General features: G+C 37.9%; 1 protein-coding gene across 2 annotated transcripts in view; it reads right to left on the bottom strand.

The window, feature by feature from the left end:
• The window catches only part of LOC108701330 (polypeptide N-acetylgalactosaminyltransferase 13), a 152,649-nt gene that overhangs the window by 11,465 nt on the left and 120,921 nt on the right, over positions 1–20,263 (bottom strand). For both annotated transcript variants that reach the window (XM_018235781.2, XM_018235782.2), the window contains exon 10: positions 11,191–11,325. In XM_018235781.2, coding sequence (XP_018091270.1) covers positions 11,191–11,325 — 135 coding nt within the window. The remainder of the gene's footprint in view (positions 1–11,190; positions 11,326–20,263) is intronic.

Below are 20,263 nucleotides of genomic sequence, written 5' to 3'. Positions count from 1 at the left end.
GCGTTCAATTCCGTATCCACTGGAGCCTCCATTCCACAAGAAGCCCTTGAGGCTCACATCACACTGATACATAAAAAAGGCAAAGACCCCTTAGACCCAGGCAACTTTCGTCCTATTTCCCTACTGAACACCGATATTAAATTATATGCCAAAGTGTTCGCCATGAGGCTCAATCAAATTCTCTCCCTTTTGGTTCACTCAGAACAGGTTGGTTTTGTCCCTGGTCGTGAGGCCAGAGACAACACCAACAAATTGTTTAGTATATTGCATCATTCCAAGATTGCTGGCTACCCTCTAGTAATGTTATCCACGGACGCTGAAAAGGCGTTTGATAGGGTTGATTGGGATTTCCTTCGCGCCACACTACTGGAATTTAACCTAGGCCCTAATATGATAAAGTGGATCTCTGATCTGTATACTCTCCCGACAGCCAAATTGAAGATTAATGGTGATTTATCGGATGCTTTTGCTATTAGGAACGGTACGCGCCAGGGTTGCCCGCTCTCACCCTTGCTCTTCATCCTTGCCTTAGAAAGTTTTCTTAATAGAGTTCGGGCCAACCCAGATATTAACGGTGTTCGAGTGGGCCTTAGGGAGCATAAAATAGCAGCCTATGCAGACGATCTTTTATTTTTTGTCAGGACACCACGAATTTCTTTGCCTAACTTGCTACTGGAGCTTCAAACCTATAACAAATTTAGCAATTTTAAGATAAACTTGTCGAAATCAGTGGCTTTCAATATCTCCTATCCTCCTGCTGATTTCGCGGCTATCTTACAAAACTTCCCGATAAAACCTGCTTATTCTCACTTTGTTTATTTAGGACTTAAAATATTCTCAGACCCTAAGCAAACTACTGAACACAATTATAAGGACTTGCTACAAGCTATCTCTCGCGACCTTCAGAACTGGTCCAAGCCACTTTTCTCTTGGATAGGTAGAATAAACGTACTGAAGATGAATGTCCTCCCGCGTTTTTTGTACCTATCCCAAACAATTCCATACCCCCCCCCCAAATTGCTGTTTCGGAATTTGAATAGCATCACTAGTAAATTTGTCTGGGCGAACAAGAACCCTAGAATCGCCCGTCAAAAGCTCTCAGCGAGCAAAAAACAGGGAGGACTGGGTCTCCCCAATTGGGTTAACTATCATAAGGCTGCTGTCTTAACCAGATGTCTGGATTGGTCCTTTCATAGACAGTCCAAATTGTGGACTAGAATTGAGCAAGATTCCATGGTCACACCCTTGTGGGCTAGCCTATGGATGCCACACTCTCAAAGAGTATTCAGAGATAAAACCGATCTAAAGCTAAGGTACACTCTGGACACCTGGGACGGCCTGGTCAAGACTGGTAAATGGATTAATACCCCCCCTTTACATACCCCAGTTTTTGGTAACTCTGCATTCGCCCCTGGTCTAGATCTAGATTATTATAAAGGCTGGAAGCGACAATTGCATTCGGGGGCCAGCTTTTTTTATGTCGGGAATCGATTGAAACATATAGAAGAACTCATTCCTACTCAAGATATTTCTGATTTGGATAGGTTCAAGTACCGCCAGATTAGGCACTTTATTACTTCGATATTTCCTTTGCACATTCCACGTCCCGAGCCTACTGCAATAGAACTTGCCTGGGTGAAAGACAAGGCCCCTCCGAAAGCGATTTCCTTTTTCTATCAGATTATGTCTGAATTATCCCGGCGCCCGGCTCTTTACTTTAAATCTAAATGGGAATCTGACCTGGCCCTTGAGATACCTATGGACTCTTGGGACAAAATTACTCAGCTAATGCACACCTCCTCTACCTGTACGAAACTGCAGGAACTTAATTATAAGATATATACTAAATGGTACAAATACCCTACTAAGTTGGCTTTGATTTATGGGACAGCCTCGCCTCTCTGCTGGAGGTGCAAGGTCAATCAGGGCTCTTTATTGCATATATTTTGGAGCTGCCCCGTTCTGAAGCCATTCTGGATAGCCGTGAGGAATGCCATTTTAGAGATTACCGGGACTGACATTGAGGACGATCCCCTCGTAGCTTTACTACACAATACACATCTTTCCTGGTCTACTTACAAAAAATCTTTGACACCAATATTACTAGATTCCGCCAAGGCGCTAATTCCACTACACTGGAAACGGACTGACCCTCCAGTTATAAGAGACTGGTGTAACAAGGTGATGGAAGTCTATAGATTTGAGCTGCTGAGACCTACCTCGGAAAGAGAAACGAGGAATTTCACGAAAAAATGGTTTTATTGGACCCAATTCGTACATTCTGACCAGTACCTGCGGCTTTTCCAAACCTGAAGTCAGAGTAGGCTAAGGTGACTTTTTCGGGCCGTTGAATGTTTACTTTTATTTATATGGGATTTCTCTCACTAGCTTTTTCCCCCGGGCTTCGGCTGCGCTGACTCAGGTAATGGTCTTGTTGTTGCTAAGGGACATTTACTGATTTTTCCGTGAATAATCCTGGACAATTCTCTTTCTCTTTTCCCCTTTCCCATTCTTTCCCTTCTGATCTTTTTCTCTTTTCTTGACTTCTTCTATCCTTTCCGTTTTACTTGTTTGTTTTTTTTTGCTACAATAGCTTTTGATATACAAAAATACATATTGGTTTCCACCCCACTGACTTCTGTCTACACTGTCACATATGTACTCATTTGATATTACCCAGACGTTTCTCGTTTGGAGAGTCGATTGTTGAATTTAGGATTGTCTTAGATAGCATTGTGTCGACCACTCCGAGCTCATTCTCCATTTGCTCTAGCTGTTGTCACGTCATTGTGGTAGCTCGGAAACTGGTTTGACTGTAGACATGCTACTATGTTCTCTTATGTACTGCTGTGACCTGTTGCTTGCATTATGTCTTTTAATCTGTACTGTGGAGTGTGTGTAACCAATAAAAAATTTTATTTTGAAAAAAAAAAAAAGTGAAGTTAGAGATCACCACTCCTCTAGAGTGAAATTCCGCCACTCTCCATTAATATCTATGGGATTTTGAAAGGCATATTTATCAAAGGATGAACTTTCACTTTCACCCATTAATAAATACTCTTTTAAAAATCCCATAAAAATAAATGCAGAGTGGTGGAATTTCACTCTAGACAGAGGACTATGGTGACCTCTAACTTCACCTTCACTTCTATTATACCCCTATGTCTTGCAATAAGTAACGTTAATTACCCAAGCGTAGTAGTTTGTTTTTTGGTGTTCATTTAGATTAACTGCATAATCTGCTTCAAATTTTACAGATTTGTTTTGACACCAGTGCCAATGGCCACACCAATGTCTATATATATATGTATAAAACAGTTTATATAAAATAGTATTTATTACCACGTTATAATGTGTTATTAAATATACTTATAGCCAATTAAGTACTATCAGGAATAAATTATTTTCCCATGATATTCATTTTTCTTAATACATTTACTAAAAAAACATTTATACGATTTATGTAGCATGAAGTATAATTTTTTATAAGTATCATTCTTCCCCAGTGCAATCAGTTATTTTTTTGCTTATTTTTAAAAAACTGACTATACTCCTCTTTTTTTCATATAACGCCACTCTCTGTCTGTATTTGGTGACAATTCTCGGGATAATCTTTAGTAAATCTTGAAAGACAATTTATGTAGCATAAATGCGATAATCGGCATTAATATATATGTTCGCCAGAATATTCGCAATCACAGAAGTGCTTACACTTTAGTAAACTTGCTCTTGCAGATTTTCTGTATTTTTTTTTTTGCTGCTTATCGCACCGCAGTAAACGGACGCCTATGCTTGATGGATGATGCTGGATTACAGTTTTCAACATGTTTTATCCCTTCATGCTATGTTGTAGTAGGCTAGGATGTAATCTAGGAGTTTTTTGGTATGCCATGCTTGAGCCATGTTTATAATAACTTTAATAAATACTGAAGATACAGTTCATCATATATATTATGTTTGTTTAGCTTTTAGTATACTGATAAGATGATGCAGTGCTCTGAGTGACATCTTCTTATATAAGAGAACTTTGCTTCCAGTATGCAATATACCTCCATGATAACGGATTATTATGATGTGACAAGATCATTAGCTACAGATACATTAAGATTGTGAGGTAGCATATTGCCATGGGAAAAGTGCTTCAGATAGATTCAGGGTTACTAGGAGCCATGATATAAAGTTAAAAGATACACTTATAAAGATAAGCTAACTTGAGAAATAATTAGGTCACTATCCATCATCATGTACTCCTCTTCTATTTTAGTGCATGTAATTTTATTGAGCGGTACCCAAGGGCAACATTATTCTAAAAAGTCTGATATATGTTTATGTTTTTCTGTATACAACTGCCTAATTTTTGAAAAGTAAAGTATTGCCTCTTGCGACATTTTTACCATGTATTTAAGCAGACATCCTACAGGTCTGGCCTTTTTAGGAGATGCTTCATTTGCAATTGCACATAGTATAGTAGACCCTAAACTTTACACTTTTGACCTGAGACTCGCATGAAAATGCTAATTCAGAAAAAAATGTAAATCAATTTGGAGGTTTCGGGATATTTGAAAATAGTGTAAAATGTGGGAAAATCCAATAATGTAAAAATGAGGTTCTATTATATCAATTGTTTTATCGTTAACAGTTACTTGCTGTACCACCTCTTACCAGTTGCATTAACAGGCAGAGACTTTTTCCAGACTGCCATTCATAAGCACAACACTTTGTAATATGTTTTAATACAATAGGATATCTTTTACAATAGTTTCCTCCCAGAAAAAAAGCCCTTTGCTTTGGGATGTATACTGTACATCCAAGTACTTATCAATAGTCTTCACAGCGTGCCAGTACTTTAGGAGTTATTTATTGTGCTCCGGGCAGGGTGCAAAGTGCAAAAAAGCAAGCACAATATGACTTTTTTGCCCTATCCTGCACATAGAAGAATTGACCCAAATGGGAGTGTAGAGACCTGCTTCTCCCCACTAAGTTCAGCATGGAAGGCACATATAGTTAGTATACCTGTAGTTAAATTGATTATTTTTACAATATTTGATATGCACCCAACTGTATTCCCTATTTAAATATCTCTTGTGTTGGGTGCATATTTAAAGAACATGTAAACCATAGGTAGCAACAATAATATGAATCCAAAAAGAGGAAATAAAAAGGAACCAGAGCAGACAGGACTCTTATTGGAGCATTTTTTTACAGTAATTGGGCCCAGGAGTTTTATGGTACAGTGTTGCTTTAAGAATCCATACCTATAGTTGTGGCACCATGATTTATGCTAAGAGAGAATGCTGGAATTGTGGCCCAGCAGCATTTGTTTAGCGTAATACTACTAAGGAAGATTTATTTCCTCTTTTTGAACCTCAGTATGCTGAGTTAGGAATTGTCCTTAGCATCATAATAATCAAATATAATTTTTGCATGGCATTCCCCCAAAAAGCATATCATATCTCTAATTTTGTGTTTTCTTTCCCCTGTTTATATCAATTAGAAATCAGGTGACAGAGAACTTTTGATATTTACCATAGAAAATGTATTTCTGAACTCATAATGCTGAATGAATGAAATTTACCTCCAACATTATTCACTGGCAACAACATGTGCCAATGAATCATAAATGTCTTTCTTAATGGCACCATCTAATGGCTGGATTTGTTTTAGCAAGCAATCATAACTAACAGAGACTGGGAAATTGAGTAAAGTCTATTTTCCATTCTAGGCATCTCCTGTTCGAACAGTTATTTGGAAATTGCTGTAATTATCCCCATTTGTACTGATTAAAATTGAAGGCTTTTCTGTTATTGCCAGCAGTCAGAGGTGCTTAAAACATATTTTAAAGCACAGGAATAAAGGTCTGAATAAATAGAAAATAAAAAACACTACAGAGTTTTCATCAACTGGACGATTCCCATGTCCATTTAAGGGAATAGAAAACTTCTATAACATTAATGGTCCACCAAAGAATTGTTGGACTACAAATCTCAGCATTAGTATTCAGCCCAAAGCATGTAAAATAAATAATCAGTTTATATGCAAAAAAAATAATTTAACACACTGAATTAACCATGTATTTCTTGTTTTTTTTTTAAAACAACCTACAGTATTAGTTTGATGAACATCAGTAGAAATTCATCTGAATAATTAAGATCAATAAATACTAAATATATGAATCGAATGCCTGTAGAAACAAACTACCCATAATAAGACACGCATCCATGTCATACCTTTAGAATATATATATATATATATATATATATATATATATATATATATATACCGTATATACCGTATAAAAAATAATAATACAGCTATTAGATAATGAATGCTGCTGTAGTCTTATAATGAATCCCTTTCTGATTGACTGACAATGAGAAATAATTCTGCAAATAAAAATATAAGTAAAAAATATAAGCAAATTTTGGTGACTTGGAGTATATAGATTATTTTATATGTATTTGTTAAGTGTGCATACAGATTGCTAAACCCATTGTGTAGTTGAACTATAAAGGGTACATAAACCTGCCACAACAATGTTGCTCCAATGATAGCATATTCTAACTGGCAGCATGCATACAAATCATTAATGCAGTTATATACATGTAATTGCTGCTAGAGAGTTGCTGGCTGATGCTTTATACTGGCTACCTACACATTTGCAGTGATTTCCATTTAAATGGGGTAGTTCGCCTTTAAGTTAAGTGTTTATATGATGTAGACAGTTATATTCTGAGATCTGCAACTTAATTTTTTTTTAAAAAATGTTTGCGGTTTTTTGAACTATTTGGCTTTTTGTCCAGCAGCTCTCCAGTTTTGGATTTCTGCTTACTAGGGCCCAGTTTACTAGAAAACAGTCAGTGGTTTAATGGGAGACTGGAATATGAATAGAAGGGGGGATGAAAATAATAACCTCACAGAGAAATTTTGGCTGCCTTGGTCAGTGACCCCAATAACCCCCCCAAACAACAATTAAAAATGAAGACCAACTGAAAACATCCAATCAACAAGCCATTCTATATCATGCTAAAAGTTATCTTAAAGGTTAAATACACCTTTAGTCTGTGTGATCATCAGTGCATGCACAGACCTTCTTCAGGAAACCTCCAGGTATGAAGGCACTTAAGCTGATTGGCTATAAAAGCAGACTGAAGGGACCAATGACCTGATTCTGTATATGACCGGGAAATTCTGGCCAGTCAAGTATGACCAATCGCTCCCTAACCTCCATGATATTAGGCCAGAACAGTGCAACATGGCCATCTACTCACCTTGTCTGTGGCAACATTAGTCTTACAGACTTCTCCTTTCTCCTACACCCCCAATTCTTATACTTCCATCCCAACACTGAATTATATCACAAACATTTCATCTGATGCAAATCACTGAACGAAATCAGAGACACTTTGCTCAGCAATAGACTAGGCCTCCTATATTTCCATGGGAACTCATAATTGATAGAACTGCAATGCAACGTGCCCTAGAGAACAGTCTGATGACCTTGCTCAGGTTAACTCTTTAGAGCCATGGTAGTCGGCCACGCACATGCAGAAACCTGGATGCAATGCTCATTGCCCAGGGCAGGAACTGGAACTCTGATAGCATTCTGTTTCATCAAGGCATTCATTATAATCAATCTGTTCACTGTAAAGTGATAACATATCTCACAGTAACATTCATTATCCAGTGTTGGAAGATTTGATTAATTTGCTTGAAATCAAACAACAGAATCACTGTCCTTTATAAACACAATAATTATAATTTAATGATGGTTAAATGACATATTTTAGCTCTACTAATTCTGTTGTTTTTCTTGTTTTGCTTTCCACCGTAATGTGCAGAAGTAAGCTGCTCTTGTTGGCAGGGGTGTGATTGGTAATTATGCAAATTTGAGTTTAATAACTTGGCTTTGCAGGGAAGATCACTTCAGCCCAACTAGGACAGTGCAGTAATGCAACAGAGCTGATAATGATTGTTCTATGTTATTAAAGGGCAACTGTATCTGTTTCTGCAGAATTGTGCTTAGTATAAAGAAACACTATGATGGCACTGAACTCCTTGAAGGTTAAAAGAATACTTTCCTTTAGAGAGTGACCTTTGTGGCCATTCAGCTAGCAATAAATTAAAAGATGCTTTATTATGGCCCCAGACTTGGGCCACACTATATTACTGTAATGGGATTTAAACATGTGAAATTAGCTTACTTGTGTTTGGTCAGACAATCACTGCTTAGGGTAAAATCCTGTCAAGCACACCTGTGACCAACCAGGATCTGCTGACCCACAACCCAAGCTAGGCCTGCCTACCAGAACAAGTACCTTGTGAGCCTGAAGTCACTATGGAACACATGTAACATAACTTCAAGAGGCTGATCAAATCAAAATTCACCAGACAGAGGTCATGCTTTACACAGATAACCAGACAGGGCACCCATGGACTGCCGGCAAGGTCAGGTAATGGGAGATTTCCAATTTTTTGTGGGTATTCCATGGGTACCAACCTGACTCTGGCAGTGAGGCAGTGACAACTTTCTGGATCAATTATGTTCTAAGAATGTAGAGAGTATTTTCTCATTTGTTAACAAAAAGCATCCAACATATTATTAAAGCTCTCTGATGTATCTGCTAGTATAACCACTCCAGGGAGAGAATGCCACAGCTTCACAGCTCTCACTATATAAAAACAGGTAATAAGATGTTCTTCTAATCACAAGTGGTGTCTTTGTGTAAAAATGTAAATACGTTGTTGGCCATTGATGCTAATACTGCTGTCTGGCATTGCTTGCTACATGAAGGCTTATTATCCAGAAGTATCCCTAGGTCCTTTATCACTAAGATCTGTCTTTGTTATTCATATTAAAGTTACAGTATAAGTAGCTTGCAATTTTATTCTAACAACTGGACCTGTATATATTGTGGAATAATACAAGGAATTTAAATAAGAATGAATTAAAAGATGGAAATAAAAAAATATATATATAGATGTGTGGAAACAAATAAATAGAATAAGAACTAGGGAAGTCAAGACTGTTCTTGGCCTCCTGGAGTAAGACTCTTAGAAAACACAGAAGGAAATTAATACAAGATATAATGAAGTTGCAGCTGCCAATGATTCTAAGTACAGTACTAGAGTGCCCTATTGTTATATGCTTCGACTGTGTGCTTTCATTGCATATTCTGAATTTTGCCAGTGGAGTGCCTTTGCTTGAATGATGGTTCTGAGAAGACATTAATTATGAAAGTGCTAAGGCATACAAGGGTTGTTTACAAAGTGGAAGGCAGGAGGCAAAGTAAAAAAAAATTATGAATTTTGCACTTTTTATTCTGCCTTCCATGCTGTATGAAATCTCTGTTTCAAAGCATAGAGACCCATGCTTCCCCTATGAATACAGCACCATGGTTGGAAGCTCTGTGCTTATGAGACTGATGGAGGGAGGCACAAAAGTTGAGTGTCCAGCAGCACTGTATTCATGAGGGGCAGGCGGGGGGGGGGCATGTAGGCACCCACCCCTCCTCTACTCAAATGTGTGTTTCGTTTTCTCAAATTCTTTGTTGCTTTATAGAAATCACTTTAGTTTAAGTGGTGACTGCTAGCAACTGCAAATGACTGTTAGGTGAACAGCCATTCTGAATTGGTTTACAGGGTAAGTGAGTAACCCAATGCTGGCTTCAAATATGGTTCAAAGGGCATTCGGTTGAGCATCCCCTCCAACATGTTGAAGGAGATTGTGGATATATTTTTGCCTACCTGTCATGTGTTAAAAATATTTTTTCATCATAACCTGGTACACACTCTTTTGTTGTGGACAAACCACAAATCTACTTGCATGGCCCCATATTTTATCCCAGACTATATGTATTTTAGGAACGGGTCTCCTGGGATAATTAACATAAGATAATAAAGTAGGAAAATCAGTGATGGGTAGGAGCTACACAAAATGCTCTCATATCTGACAATGTTTGATCTGGAGATACTCCAGTCTTATCTTACTTGTACATTATCTTAAGTGAATAACTTTGGTCAAATTATATCTGGGGTATGTGAGTAGCACCATGATAGTTACTTCTCATATTTCCTGTTTTTAATCGGAATCAACTGTCCATGAGAATGGTCATTTTTATCACTGTAGTTCTTCCTAAAAGCACTATGGTGATTTTACAGGTGCCTATGGGCCATGAGAATATTACTAGTACAACAGGTAGTTTTTTGGAACGTCTCAGATCTGTTGGGCACTGCATATTTATATTATTCAAATTAAGGTGCTAGAAACATAAAAAAAACTCATAAAACTATTTTTTAGAAGATTTCTAAAGTACAGCAATGCATAAGAGCCTCACATTCAGTTTGATAATCTGGTGATTATTTTGCAGTGGAATTCCCCTGTGAATCTTGGTTATGCTGGTAGGTAAATGTTATTAGTGAAATTTGACAGCTGTAAAAAAAATTGTCAGGCACCATAACAAAATTTCATCTCTGGTGAAAAAAATTCTACAAAAAACATGAAAAAGCACAAGGCTGTATGTGCCGACCCATAAACAGTATGGCGGCAGTATGCTTCCCTGGGTTTTTTCAAGTAGTCATGGCCTGTTTCACCTGTTGCTCATCTGGCACGTGTTCTGTGTTAGCCTGTCTATAAAAGCCCCTGCTCTGCACTTACTCACTGCCCATTATCAGTCAAGTATGCTTGGTCCTAGGTGCTTTGTTCCCTGTGATTGATGTTCCTTTGACTCCTGCTACCTGTACCTGTACGGTATACCTGACCCCTGTGTGACTTCCTGGTTCTGATCCCTGCTTGTTCCTGACCTTGAGTTTGCCTTACGTTTCTACTCCTGTTATCTGGTTCTGACCCAGCCTGTCTGACTATGTCCTGCTCCTTCCTTACCGACTCCTTCCAAAAAAATACTTTTGGTGCCCTTGCCTGCCCCATTTGGGAGTGCTGAATTCTCATGTGGTAAGTCCCGGCAGCACCCGAGTTTAGGGCCAGGCCGAAAGCCAAAGGTGGCTATTATAGGCAGAAGAGCATGCCTAGACAGGAATCCAGGCACTCCCCGGGGGTTTGGGTTTGCCATACATAACAGTTCTATCTTGAGCAACTCAAAGTCTACATACCATTTAGGCCATTTTAGAATTCTTTCATTCAATGAGTTCCCTGTAATCTAATATTTTACTTGTTCTAGGTCAAGATAAGCTTACCTCTGCATCATATTCCCAGAGCTGATTGCCCCTCATGTGGTGACACTTCAACATGATGACTGGACCATTTAGTCGAGATACATCCAGACACAGGTCATCAGTACGGATCTCTTTATCAGCTGTATATGAAAAAACCTGCCAAAAACAAAAGAATTTAGTTCTTTTGGAGCAAAACTAGACCCAAGAATATCCAAGACATTTCTTCACTTACAAATGTCACATACTGACCTAGAACAGAAAAGATGATAAAAAAACAGGGTTTTTTTTGTAGCAGAAAAAACCCTAGTGTCTTCATATTGACTTGAACACATTTAGCAAAGTTTCTGCAAATTTCTGCCATTTCTCTGATTGTTCACCAGTTTTGCATTTTGCTATTTTTTTGATAAAGCAAAAAAATTCTCTATTAAGAAAATAACTTTTGAATTCTCATTCCAGTCTCAAGCTTGTCTATACTCAATTTGCAATCTATTGGAATTTAAGTCAGTTTCTGATATATTGTGGATTTATAAAGCTGTATTATGATTAAGTCTATGGCAGTTAATTAAGACTTGATTTGCAGCGAGTAGACTAATTATCTCTATGTTGTATGAATGTTCTGGTGAGAATGGGGCATCTGTTAATAGTGTCAGTCTACATACATACAGTAGAATCGCTTTCCAAACAAACCCACATTGCAAAGTGCTCTAACAGAACTATTCCCCCATGGCCACATATTGTACTTGCCTGCCTGGGAAAAAAAATATAATTTAATGACAAGGCTGTTAGTGACCCTGTCTCTCTGTGGTCGAAAGAGATGACAACACACAGCATTGTCCCTAGGCAAGATACCACTGGCCAGCCCTAAAAAACAATGCACACAAACTCAGTTTAACCCTATATTATCAAGCTTTATTTTTTATAAGCATCAAAATAACCTTCGCCATATAGCTAAAGATTCACATAAAATGATGAAGTAATAATAAGTACCAAAATTAGCACTATTATCTGTCACTGCTATTCTCTGTAAAACATCAGAGGATAAATGCCACTGTCTGGCTCTGACCGATGTTACATAGTTACATAGTTCAATCGGGTAAAAAAAAAGACAAAGTCCATCAAGTTCAACCCCTCCAAATGAAAACCCAGCATCCATACACACACCCCTCCATACCTTCACATAAATTATATATACCCATATCTATACTAACTGTAGAGTTTAGTATCACAATAGCCTTTGACATTATGTCTGTCCAAGAAATCATCCAAGCCACTCTTAATGGCATTAACTGAATCAGCCATCACAACATCACCCGGTAGTGCATTCCACAACCTCACTGTCCTGACTGTGAAGAACCCCCTATTTTGCTTCAAATGAAAGTTCTTTTCTTATAGTATAAAGGGGTGGCCTCTGGTACGGTGATCCACTTTATGGGTAAAAAGGTCCCCTGCTATTTGTCTATAATGTCCTCTAATGTACTTGTAAAGTGTAATCATGTCCTCTCGCAAGCGCCTTTTTTCCAGAGAAAACAAGCCAGCCTTGACAGTCTACCCTCATAATTTAAGTCTTTCATCCCTCTAACCCAGTGATCCCCAACCAATAGCTAGTGAGCAACATGTTGCTCACTGGCCTCAAAACAGGTGCTTATTTTTAATTCACCGCATGGAAGAAAGTTTTAATTGCATAAAAACTAAGTATACTGCCAAGTAGAGTCTCCTGTATGTTTCCAGTCCACATAGGGGCTACCAAATGGCCAAACACAGCCCTTAATTGGCACCGCAAGGGACTTTTTTATGTTTGTGTTGCTCCCCAACTCTTTTTACATTTGAATGTGGCTCACGGGTAAAAAAGGTTGGGGACCCCTGCCCTAACCATTTAAGTTGCACATCTCTGCACTCTCTCCAGCTCATTTACATATGTATATCCCTCTTAAGGACTGGAGTCCAAAACTGCACTGCATACTCCAGATGAGGCCTTACCAGGACCGATAAAAATGCATAATTATGTTTTCATCCCTTGAGTTAATGCCCTTTTTTATGCAAGACAGAACTTTATTTGCTTTAGTAGCCACAGAATGACACTGCCCAGAATTAGACAATGTGTTACCTACAAAAACCCCTAGATCCTTCTCATTTAAGGAAACTCCCAGCACACTGCCATTTAGTGTATAACTTGCATTTATATCATTTTTGCCAAAGTGCATAACCTTGCATTTATCAACATTGAACATCATTTTCCAGTTTGCTGCCCAGTTTCCCAACTTAGACAAATCACATTGCAAAGTGGCAGCATCCTGCATGGAACCTATAGTTCTGCACAATTTAGTATCATCTGCAAAAATAGAAACAGTACTTTCAATGCCCACTTTCAGGTCATTAATAAACAAGGAACCTAGTACAGAGCCCTGTGGTACTCCACTAACAACACTGGTCCAATTAGAAAATGTTCCATTTACCATCACTCTTTGTAGTCTATCTTTTAGCCAGTTCTCTATCCAGGTACAAATACTATGTTCCAGGCCAACATTCCTTAATTTAACCAGTAACCTTCTGTGTGGCACTGTATCAAATGCTTTAGCAAAGTCAAAGTAAATTTGGCTGGCAAGATCTATTATGCATAAAACTCATAGTATTATGATTTGCTATGAAGTCCAGTATCTTATCCTTTATTAACCCTTCGAAAAGCTTCCCTACCACTAAAGTCAGACTAACTAGCCTATAGTTTTGAGGCTGAGAACGGAATCCTTTTTTTGAATAGTGGCACCACATTAGCAATTCGCCGGTCTCTCTGCACCATGCCAGAACTCAATGAATCCTGAAAAATTAAGTAAAGAGGTTTGGCAATCACAGAGCTAAACTTGGTAAGCCCTGGGATGAATACCATCTGGCCCGGACCTTTGTTTATCTTTACATGTTCTAGTCTCTTTGAATTTCATCACGTGTGAACCCTGCATCATTGATTGTATTACTAGAATTGGGATTATTAAAAAGGATTATTTTTACTGCTTGCTGCAATATCCTTGTGTGTAGTGTTTTCATTTCAGTAGTACCTTTAGATCATCTTTACACATCACATATGTGTGGGCTATCTTTTGAAAGGCACTTTACTCTTGCTGTGCCAAATGTTGCCAGCAAATTTGCAGCATGAAATAGATCAAGTGCAATCCTGAACCGTAAGGTCTACAGCACTGCAGCCTGGTACTTTCATACCAGCACCCTCAACCATTATTAACAATCCCTCCTAAAGGGTTAATGTTCTGAATTATCTGTATAAGGCTCACATTTGTTACCATGAGGCAATCTCCTTATCATTCCTTAAAAGCTTTATGAATCTTGACACTTGGGTACTTGGGTCGTTCTCATGAGGGCTATCAAGGTAATAGTGAAATCCAAGCAACTACTGTACATTAGTAGTTGTAGGTTAGAGAAAAAAATCAGGATTCTAGGAATTCATTGCAACATTAAAGCTTGCATTCTGTATTAATCACTATGTCAGGTGCCTATAGCTGCCCATCAGCCTTGATTTCTGCTTTATAGAGAGCAATTCCAGCTTACTTGCTGTCACAAAAGACTTTCTGACTTGCTCTTAACTTCCCAGTCAATAAAATTATACAAAATGATCCTTGAACCTGACTCAAAATGTACAATGTCTAGTGATGGGCGAAACGGTGCCGGTGTCTCGTTTTTGACGCCGGCGCCCGTTTTTGACGCGAATTCGCACCTGGCGAATAAATTTGCCCATCACTAACAATGTCCTTTTAATACAGTACATTTTCATTCATTTCCTAAATATATTATTAGGACACTTAGGACAATATGGGTGAAAGGCAATAAAGAGATCATCTAATGCCCTAGATATGAGCCCACCCTAAAACAAATGTGGCATGCCCATCAAATTGGTTAATAAATTGTTAACACAAAAATCTTTAATAGTTAGGACTTTTGAAGGCAATCCCGCTTTAAAAAATGAAAAGACGCCAGTGTTTTTTTAGAACTTTTATGACATTCTGGCATATAGGATATGATGTCACTGACATCATAACTAACATTAACTAACATTAAAGGTATACTGTCATGGGAAAAAAAAAAATTCAGTTAATAGTGCTACTCCAGCAGAATTCTGCACTGAAATCCATTTCTCAAAAGAGCAAACATATTTTTTTAGATTCAATTTTGAAATCTGACATGGGGCTAGACATATTGTCAATTTCCCAGCTGCCCCAAGTCATGTGACTTATGCTCTGATAAACTTCAATCACTCTTTACTGCTGTACTGAAAGTTGGAGTGATATCACCCCCTCCCTTTTCCCCCCCAGTAGCCAAACAAAAGAATGGGAAGGTAACCAGGTAGCAGCTCCCTAACACAAGATAACAGCTGCCTGGTAGATTTAAGAACAACACTCAATAGTAAAAACCCATGTCTCACTGAGACACATTCAGTTACATTGAGAAGGAAAAACAGCAGCCTGCCAGAAAGCATTTCTCTCCTTAAGTGCAGGCACAAGTTACATGACCAGGGGCAGATGGGAAATTGACAAAATGTCTAGCCTCAGATTTCAAAATTGAATATAAAAAAATCTGTTTGCTCTTTTGAGAAATGGATTTCAGTGCAGAATTCTGCTGGAGTAGCACTATTAACTGATGCATTTTGAAAAAAAACATGTTTTCCGATGACAGGATCCCTTTAAGGAGGATGTAGCTTTGTTTTATCAGTTCACCTGGCCTAAGGAAACTCTGGTGAAAGAGATAAAGTTTTGTAAAATTCGCACTTTAGTGAATTTGCGAAGTAACTATTGTTTGCCTGAGCAAAAATGCACCTGCTGATAGGGCGTGAAACTGCTCTAGCGATGGTCTCTTTCACTAGCGAATTCTCATCTTTGACTGTTAGTAAATTGGTGATGTCTCTACGGATGAGATTTCTGGTGAATTTTCACTAGCTATGGCCACTTCGCCCTTTAGTAAATCTGCCCCAATGTTGCGTAAGCATAAAGTTACTCCTGAGCAGAAATGAGGCAAAACACTTCACATGTCACAGATATTAAATCAGCAAAATTCCCTTGCCTTTGTAGTTAAGCATTGCTAGTGAGGTAGAGCTTTGTGGAAGATGTCTATTCTGATCATTACTTTTGTTATAATAAGCAGAAACTAGAAGGAAGAAAGATTCCATCTGTCAAGATTTTCCAGTATATGAACATAAATATAATCTAATTTTGCTCTGTTTCCTCCAAGGAAAGAGAAGATAATAGACTTGTAGGATTATTCTAATATTAGACATAAACAAGCTCATTGTTTATAGTTGTCAGGGTGATAAATTAAAATAATTTTGTTAATAAGGAAAAAAATTACTAATTAGATTATATTTTTAATTAAAACCTAAGGATTATTAAATCAGTGAAATGATTTTTGGTTTAGCTTGAAGTTTTTAACACAATTTTTATTTATGGTAATATTTCATACTTTTGTTTTAGTCATTGCTAGGCTGTCACTGGTATACAGTATATGCAAATATCTGTGTGCTAAGGGTGCACTCAAAATAAAAAGGTTTAGATTTTTCAGAAGTTGAAATGCAAGTTGCATTTTTCCTGTTCATCAAATATTATCTTGTTCTCTTGTCAATATCAGATACATTTGGGGCCGGGGCTTAAACCTGGTGAGATATAGTCATACCAATCGAATTATTGTTTGTTTGAATTAAAATCTTTTTGATTCCCTCCACTTGCTTGAATTTCTTGAAACTTGAAATAAAAAAGTAAAAGATTAACTTGCTTGAATGCTTCAGTTACACCTGATACTGACTTCTACTGAATCTCAACAGGTTTTAGGTGGCTAAATTGAGTTTTCAATTACATTTTTTCCATTTACTAAATAGTGAAAAGCTGTGTGGAAAAATCCACAAAAAACACAAAAAAGACTAATTTATGACCACACAGTTGCATTTAAGCAAATGTTCCCAGAGTTAGTTGCACATAAAAATTTCATTCATTAAAGGTTCTTGCGTCAGATGCAATCCTTGCACTTCTGTGGCATTTGCAGATGTTACTCTCCTGTTCTGTATTGAGCACTGCTGTGCCTATTCATGCAGAGGAGCCATGGAACTACTGCCACATTCAGGTCAGGCAGTAGCCCCAAGGTTCCCTCAGTGCCATGCATTAAATGGTTCAACATAGCTGCATCTAAAAAATAGGGTGCACGCATCACTCCCATGCCAAACATAGGAAATGGCAACAATTGACCTTCAAAAAAATTTGTCTCCACAAAGTGCAATTGCGTCAGTTGCAACTACCCATTGCGGCCAAAACAAGGCTGGAATTCTTGGGAAATGCTGCATTATGGAAAAATAATGGAATTACACTCAAAATTGCACTTTGCTCGCTTCATGTAAATGAGCCCTCCCATTATGCACATAATAGAGTTATATCACTTCTGTTGTTTACATCAATGCCAGATTATGCAGGAGAGATAAGAAAGGTAGAGAAAAGCAGCACTAGCAAGCCTTCATTATTTCACTACTTAAATTCATATGCAAAATTAAATGTAATTAGCAGAAAATGGAAATTATGGGATGATAGCTTCCCTTTAAAATCAATGTATAATTAGAAGAATATGTTACCCATATACTTTATGAGCAGGCTCTTTAACGGTTTAATAGTCTCAAAGATTTTACATGTATTTTTTTAATATGTTTCTCATCAGCTTAAGATCTGAGCAGAATATTACTAGCTTCTAGATTGTTAAAGCACATCAGTAAATCAGTCAAAAAGTACAAAATATATATATTTTTGTAACTACTGGTTCCCATTTCAACCCACTGAATGACACTGAGAATTCAGCTTGTATTCAAGCCTTTTCCCCAGTCTGCTAAGCTGGAAATGCCACTTAGGGTTTGATTACAGGTCCTTGGCCTGTCTGTATGACATACCTTTAATCCTTTGTACTACAGTTGCAAGAGGAACAGGACAATTTTCTGTATCTACTGTATTCTGTATTGTATTTGGGGATCAGAGCCCAAAAAATGTATTGATGTAAACTTACTCAAAAGTGTTCCCTTCAGTAGTTTTGCACAGTTTTTAGTGGTATCTAGGTTATTAGCAATTTTATGCAGTTTTAGACTTTTAATACCATACTTTAAGTTCAACAGCTCTCTTTAAAGGCCAGAGTGGCAGTGACCGGTCTATGCATTTTCTGTATTCAGTTAATGCTAGGGTTGTTGACTCTCAGCTGAGCCAAAGATTGGGGTTTAAAATTCATTCAACACATATCTCTAAATCACTTTTTATTTGTTGGATGTGTTTTGAATAAACCAGCACATCACTACATAGTGATATAAATCTCACGTGGTATAGGATACCTCACGTGGTATAGGATGTAAACTCAATAAAACTATTTTTTATCAATACAGGGCCTGCATCCCCTACAATGTGAAAGATATTAAGAATTTTAACATAGGAATTACCCCTCAGACGAATTCCACTAGAACAAATAAAACACACAAGTTTCAGCAAAAAAATAGAACTTTATATAACTGGAAGAAAATGCAAGATAAAATCACATGCAATATAACCCTATAAACCCTGCACTGGGGTACGCGTGTGGTTTTTCCAACTCCTGGCACAGTCTTTCCCCAGGAAACAGTCCCACACTCCACTCCGGATGGACAACACAGTTCATTCCCTTCTCAAGATCTCTTTAGATTACCCCAGGTAGTACTACCTGCCCTAAAGTATGTTTCCCTTTGGACAATGAAGTAGCTCCATGTAGCAGACTCTCTATCAAAACCTGTCCTCACACAGGGGAACAGACGCTGGATAAGACATTCACAGCGTCTCCCCAGAAATATCAAATCTTCAGGCAGCTCCTTTACATTTCTCTGCTGCCTCAAGCTCTAGATTATCTCCTCCTGGTTAAGCACCCACAATGCTCGGGGTCCCAATATTCCTGAGTCCACCAAGAGCCTCCTCCACCTTTGGGCCCTTTCCATTACTGGGGCCTAGAATCCATAGCCCCCAGCAGCATCCATCCCCTCCTGCGGTGGAAGGGAAAAGGGGGAGACCACATGGTGCATCTACTTTATTAACACATGTTACAGTGACATCTCCTGGCCAAATCTGGAACTGCCAGGGTACACTTCACTGGGGAAAAAGGAATCACCTCCCTTCCATATCCAAATTAGGCCCAACTCAGCCCAACTCAGCTGGCCACAAAATGCTTGAATTTCTAAACGTAGGCAAAGATAACCCTATGGACCCCTACACTTGTATGCATTAGCATTTTGTCAGCTCAGAATCTTTTTTAAAAGTGACTGGATAGGGTATTGTCAAAATTCAAGCTATTTAAAAATGTTAGCGTTTTTGATGTTTTGCATGTTTTAATACAACCGTGTGTTTCCAATTCATGTTTTTCCTTAAATATGCTGGTGATTTAGATAAAAACATCACTTAGCTGATCTAAGTTTTTTGAGTACAGTTTTTTAATAAATCTGCCTCCTACATCAAATCATGCATTTTATGGTGAGAACAGATACACTCAGAGCTTTCCTTGTGAGAAAATAACACTATTAAATCACCACAAGGCAAAAAACAGAGATCAAAAAGAATAGAATTTGGCAATTGGCCTGGCAAAGAATAGCAAATCATAAATCTTAAGATACAGACAAGTGTTTGCTACAGGTTTCTTGTTTAATAACATAAAATGGTTTAATGCAGTGAATCTCTCCTGCCACCAAGGCTGGTTTAAGCAATCAATAAGTGGGCGATTGATTTTTGCAAATCCCCTTGTGTGACTGATTGATCTGTGTGTGCTCTTGTAAAAATACTTCAAAGCACTGTGTCCTCTGGAAGAGAGGGGTTAGAGGGCAGGCCAGGGCACAAATGCCTAAATAACAGCTAAAAGGCAGCTATGTCAATGATGCTATAGTTTTAGCATATATTTAGAAAAGAAACAAAAATAGATTTTGAGGCATTGTAGATAGCAACAATGAATTACTTATATCGACCAATCACATATTTGCATTAATTTTCTAACTTGTCAAATAGTGATGGGCGAATCACATTGAAGTCATTGAAGTCAATGGACGTCAAAATAATTTTGATGCGAGCAT

Source organism: Xenopus laevis, chromosome 9_10L, assembly GCF_017654675.1.
Source record: "Xenopus laevis strain J_2021 chromosome 9_10L, Xenopus_laevis_v10.1, whole genome shotgun sequence".
NCBI classification, from domain to species: domain Eukaryota; kingdom Metazoa; phylum Chordata; class Amphibia; order Anura; family Pipidae; genus Xenopus; species Xenopus laevis.
This window is presented reverse-complemented; position numbering and strand designations above follow the sequence as displayed.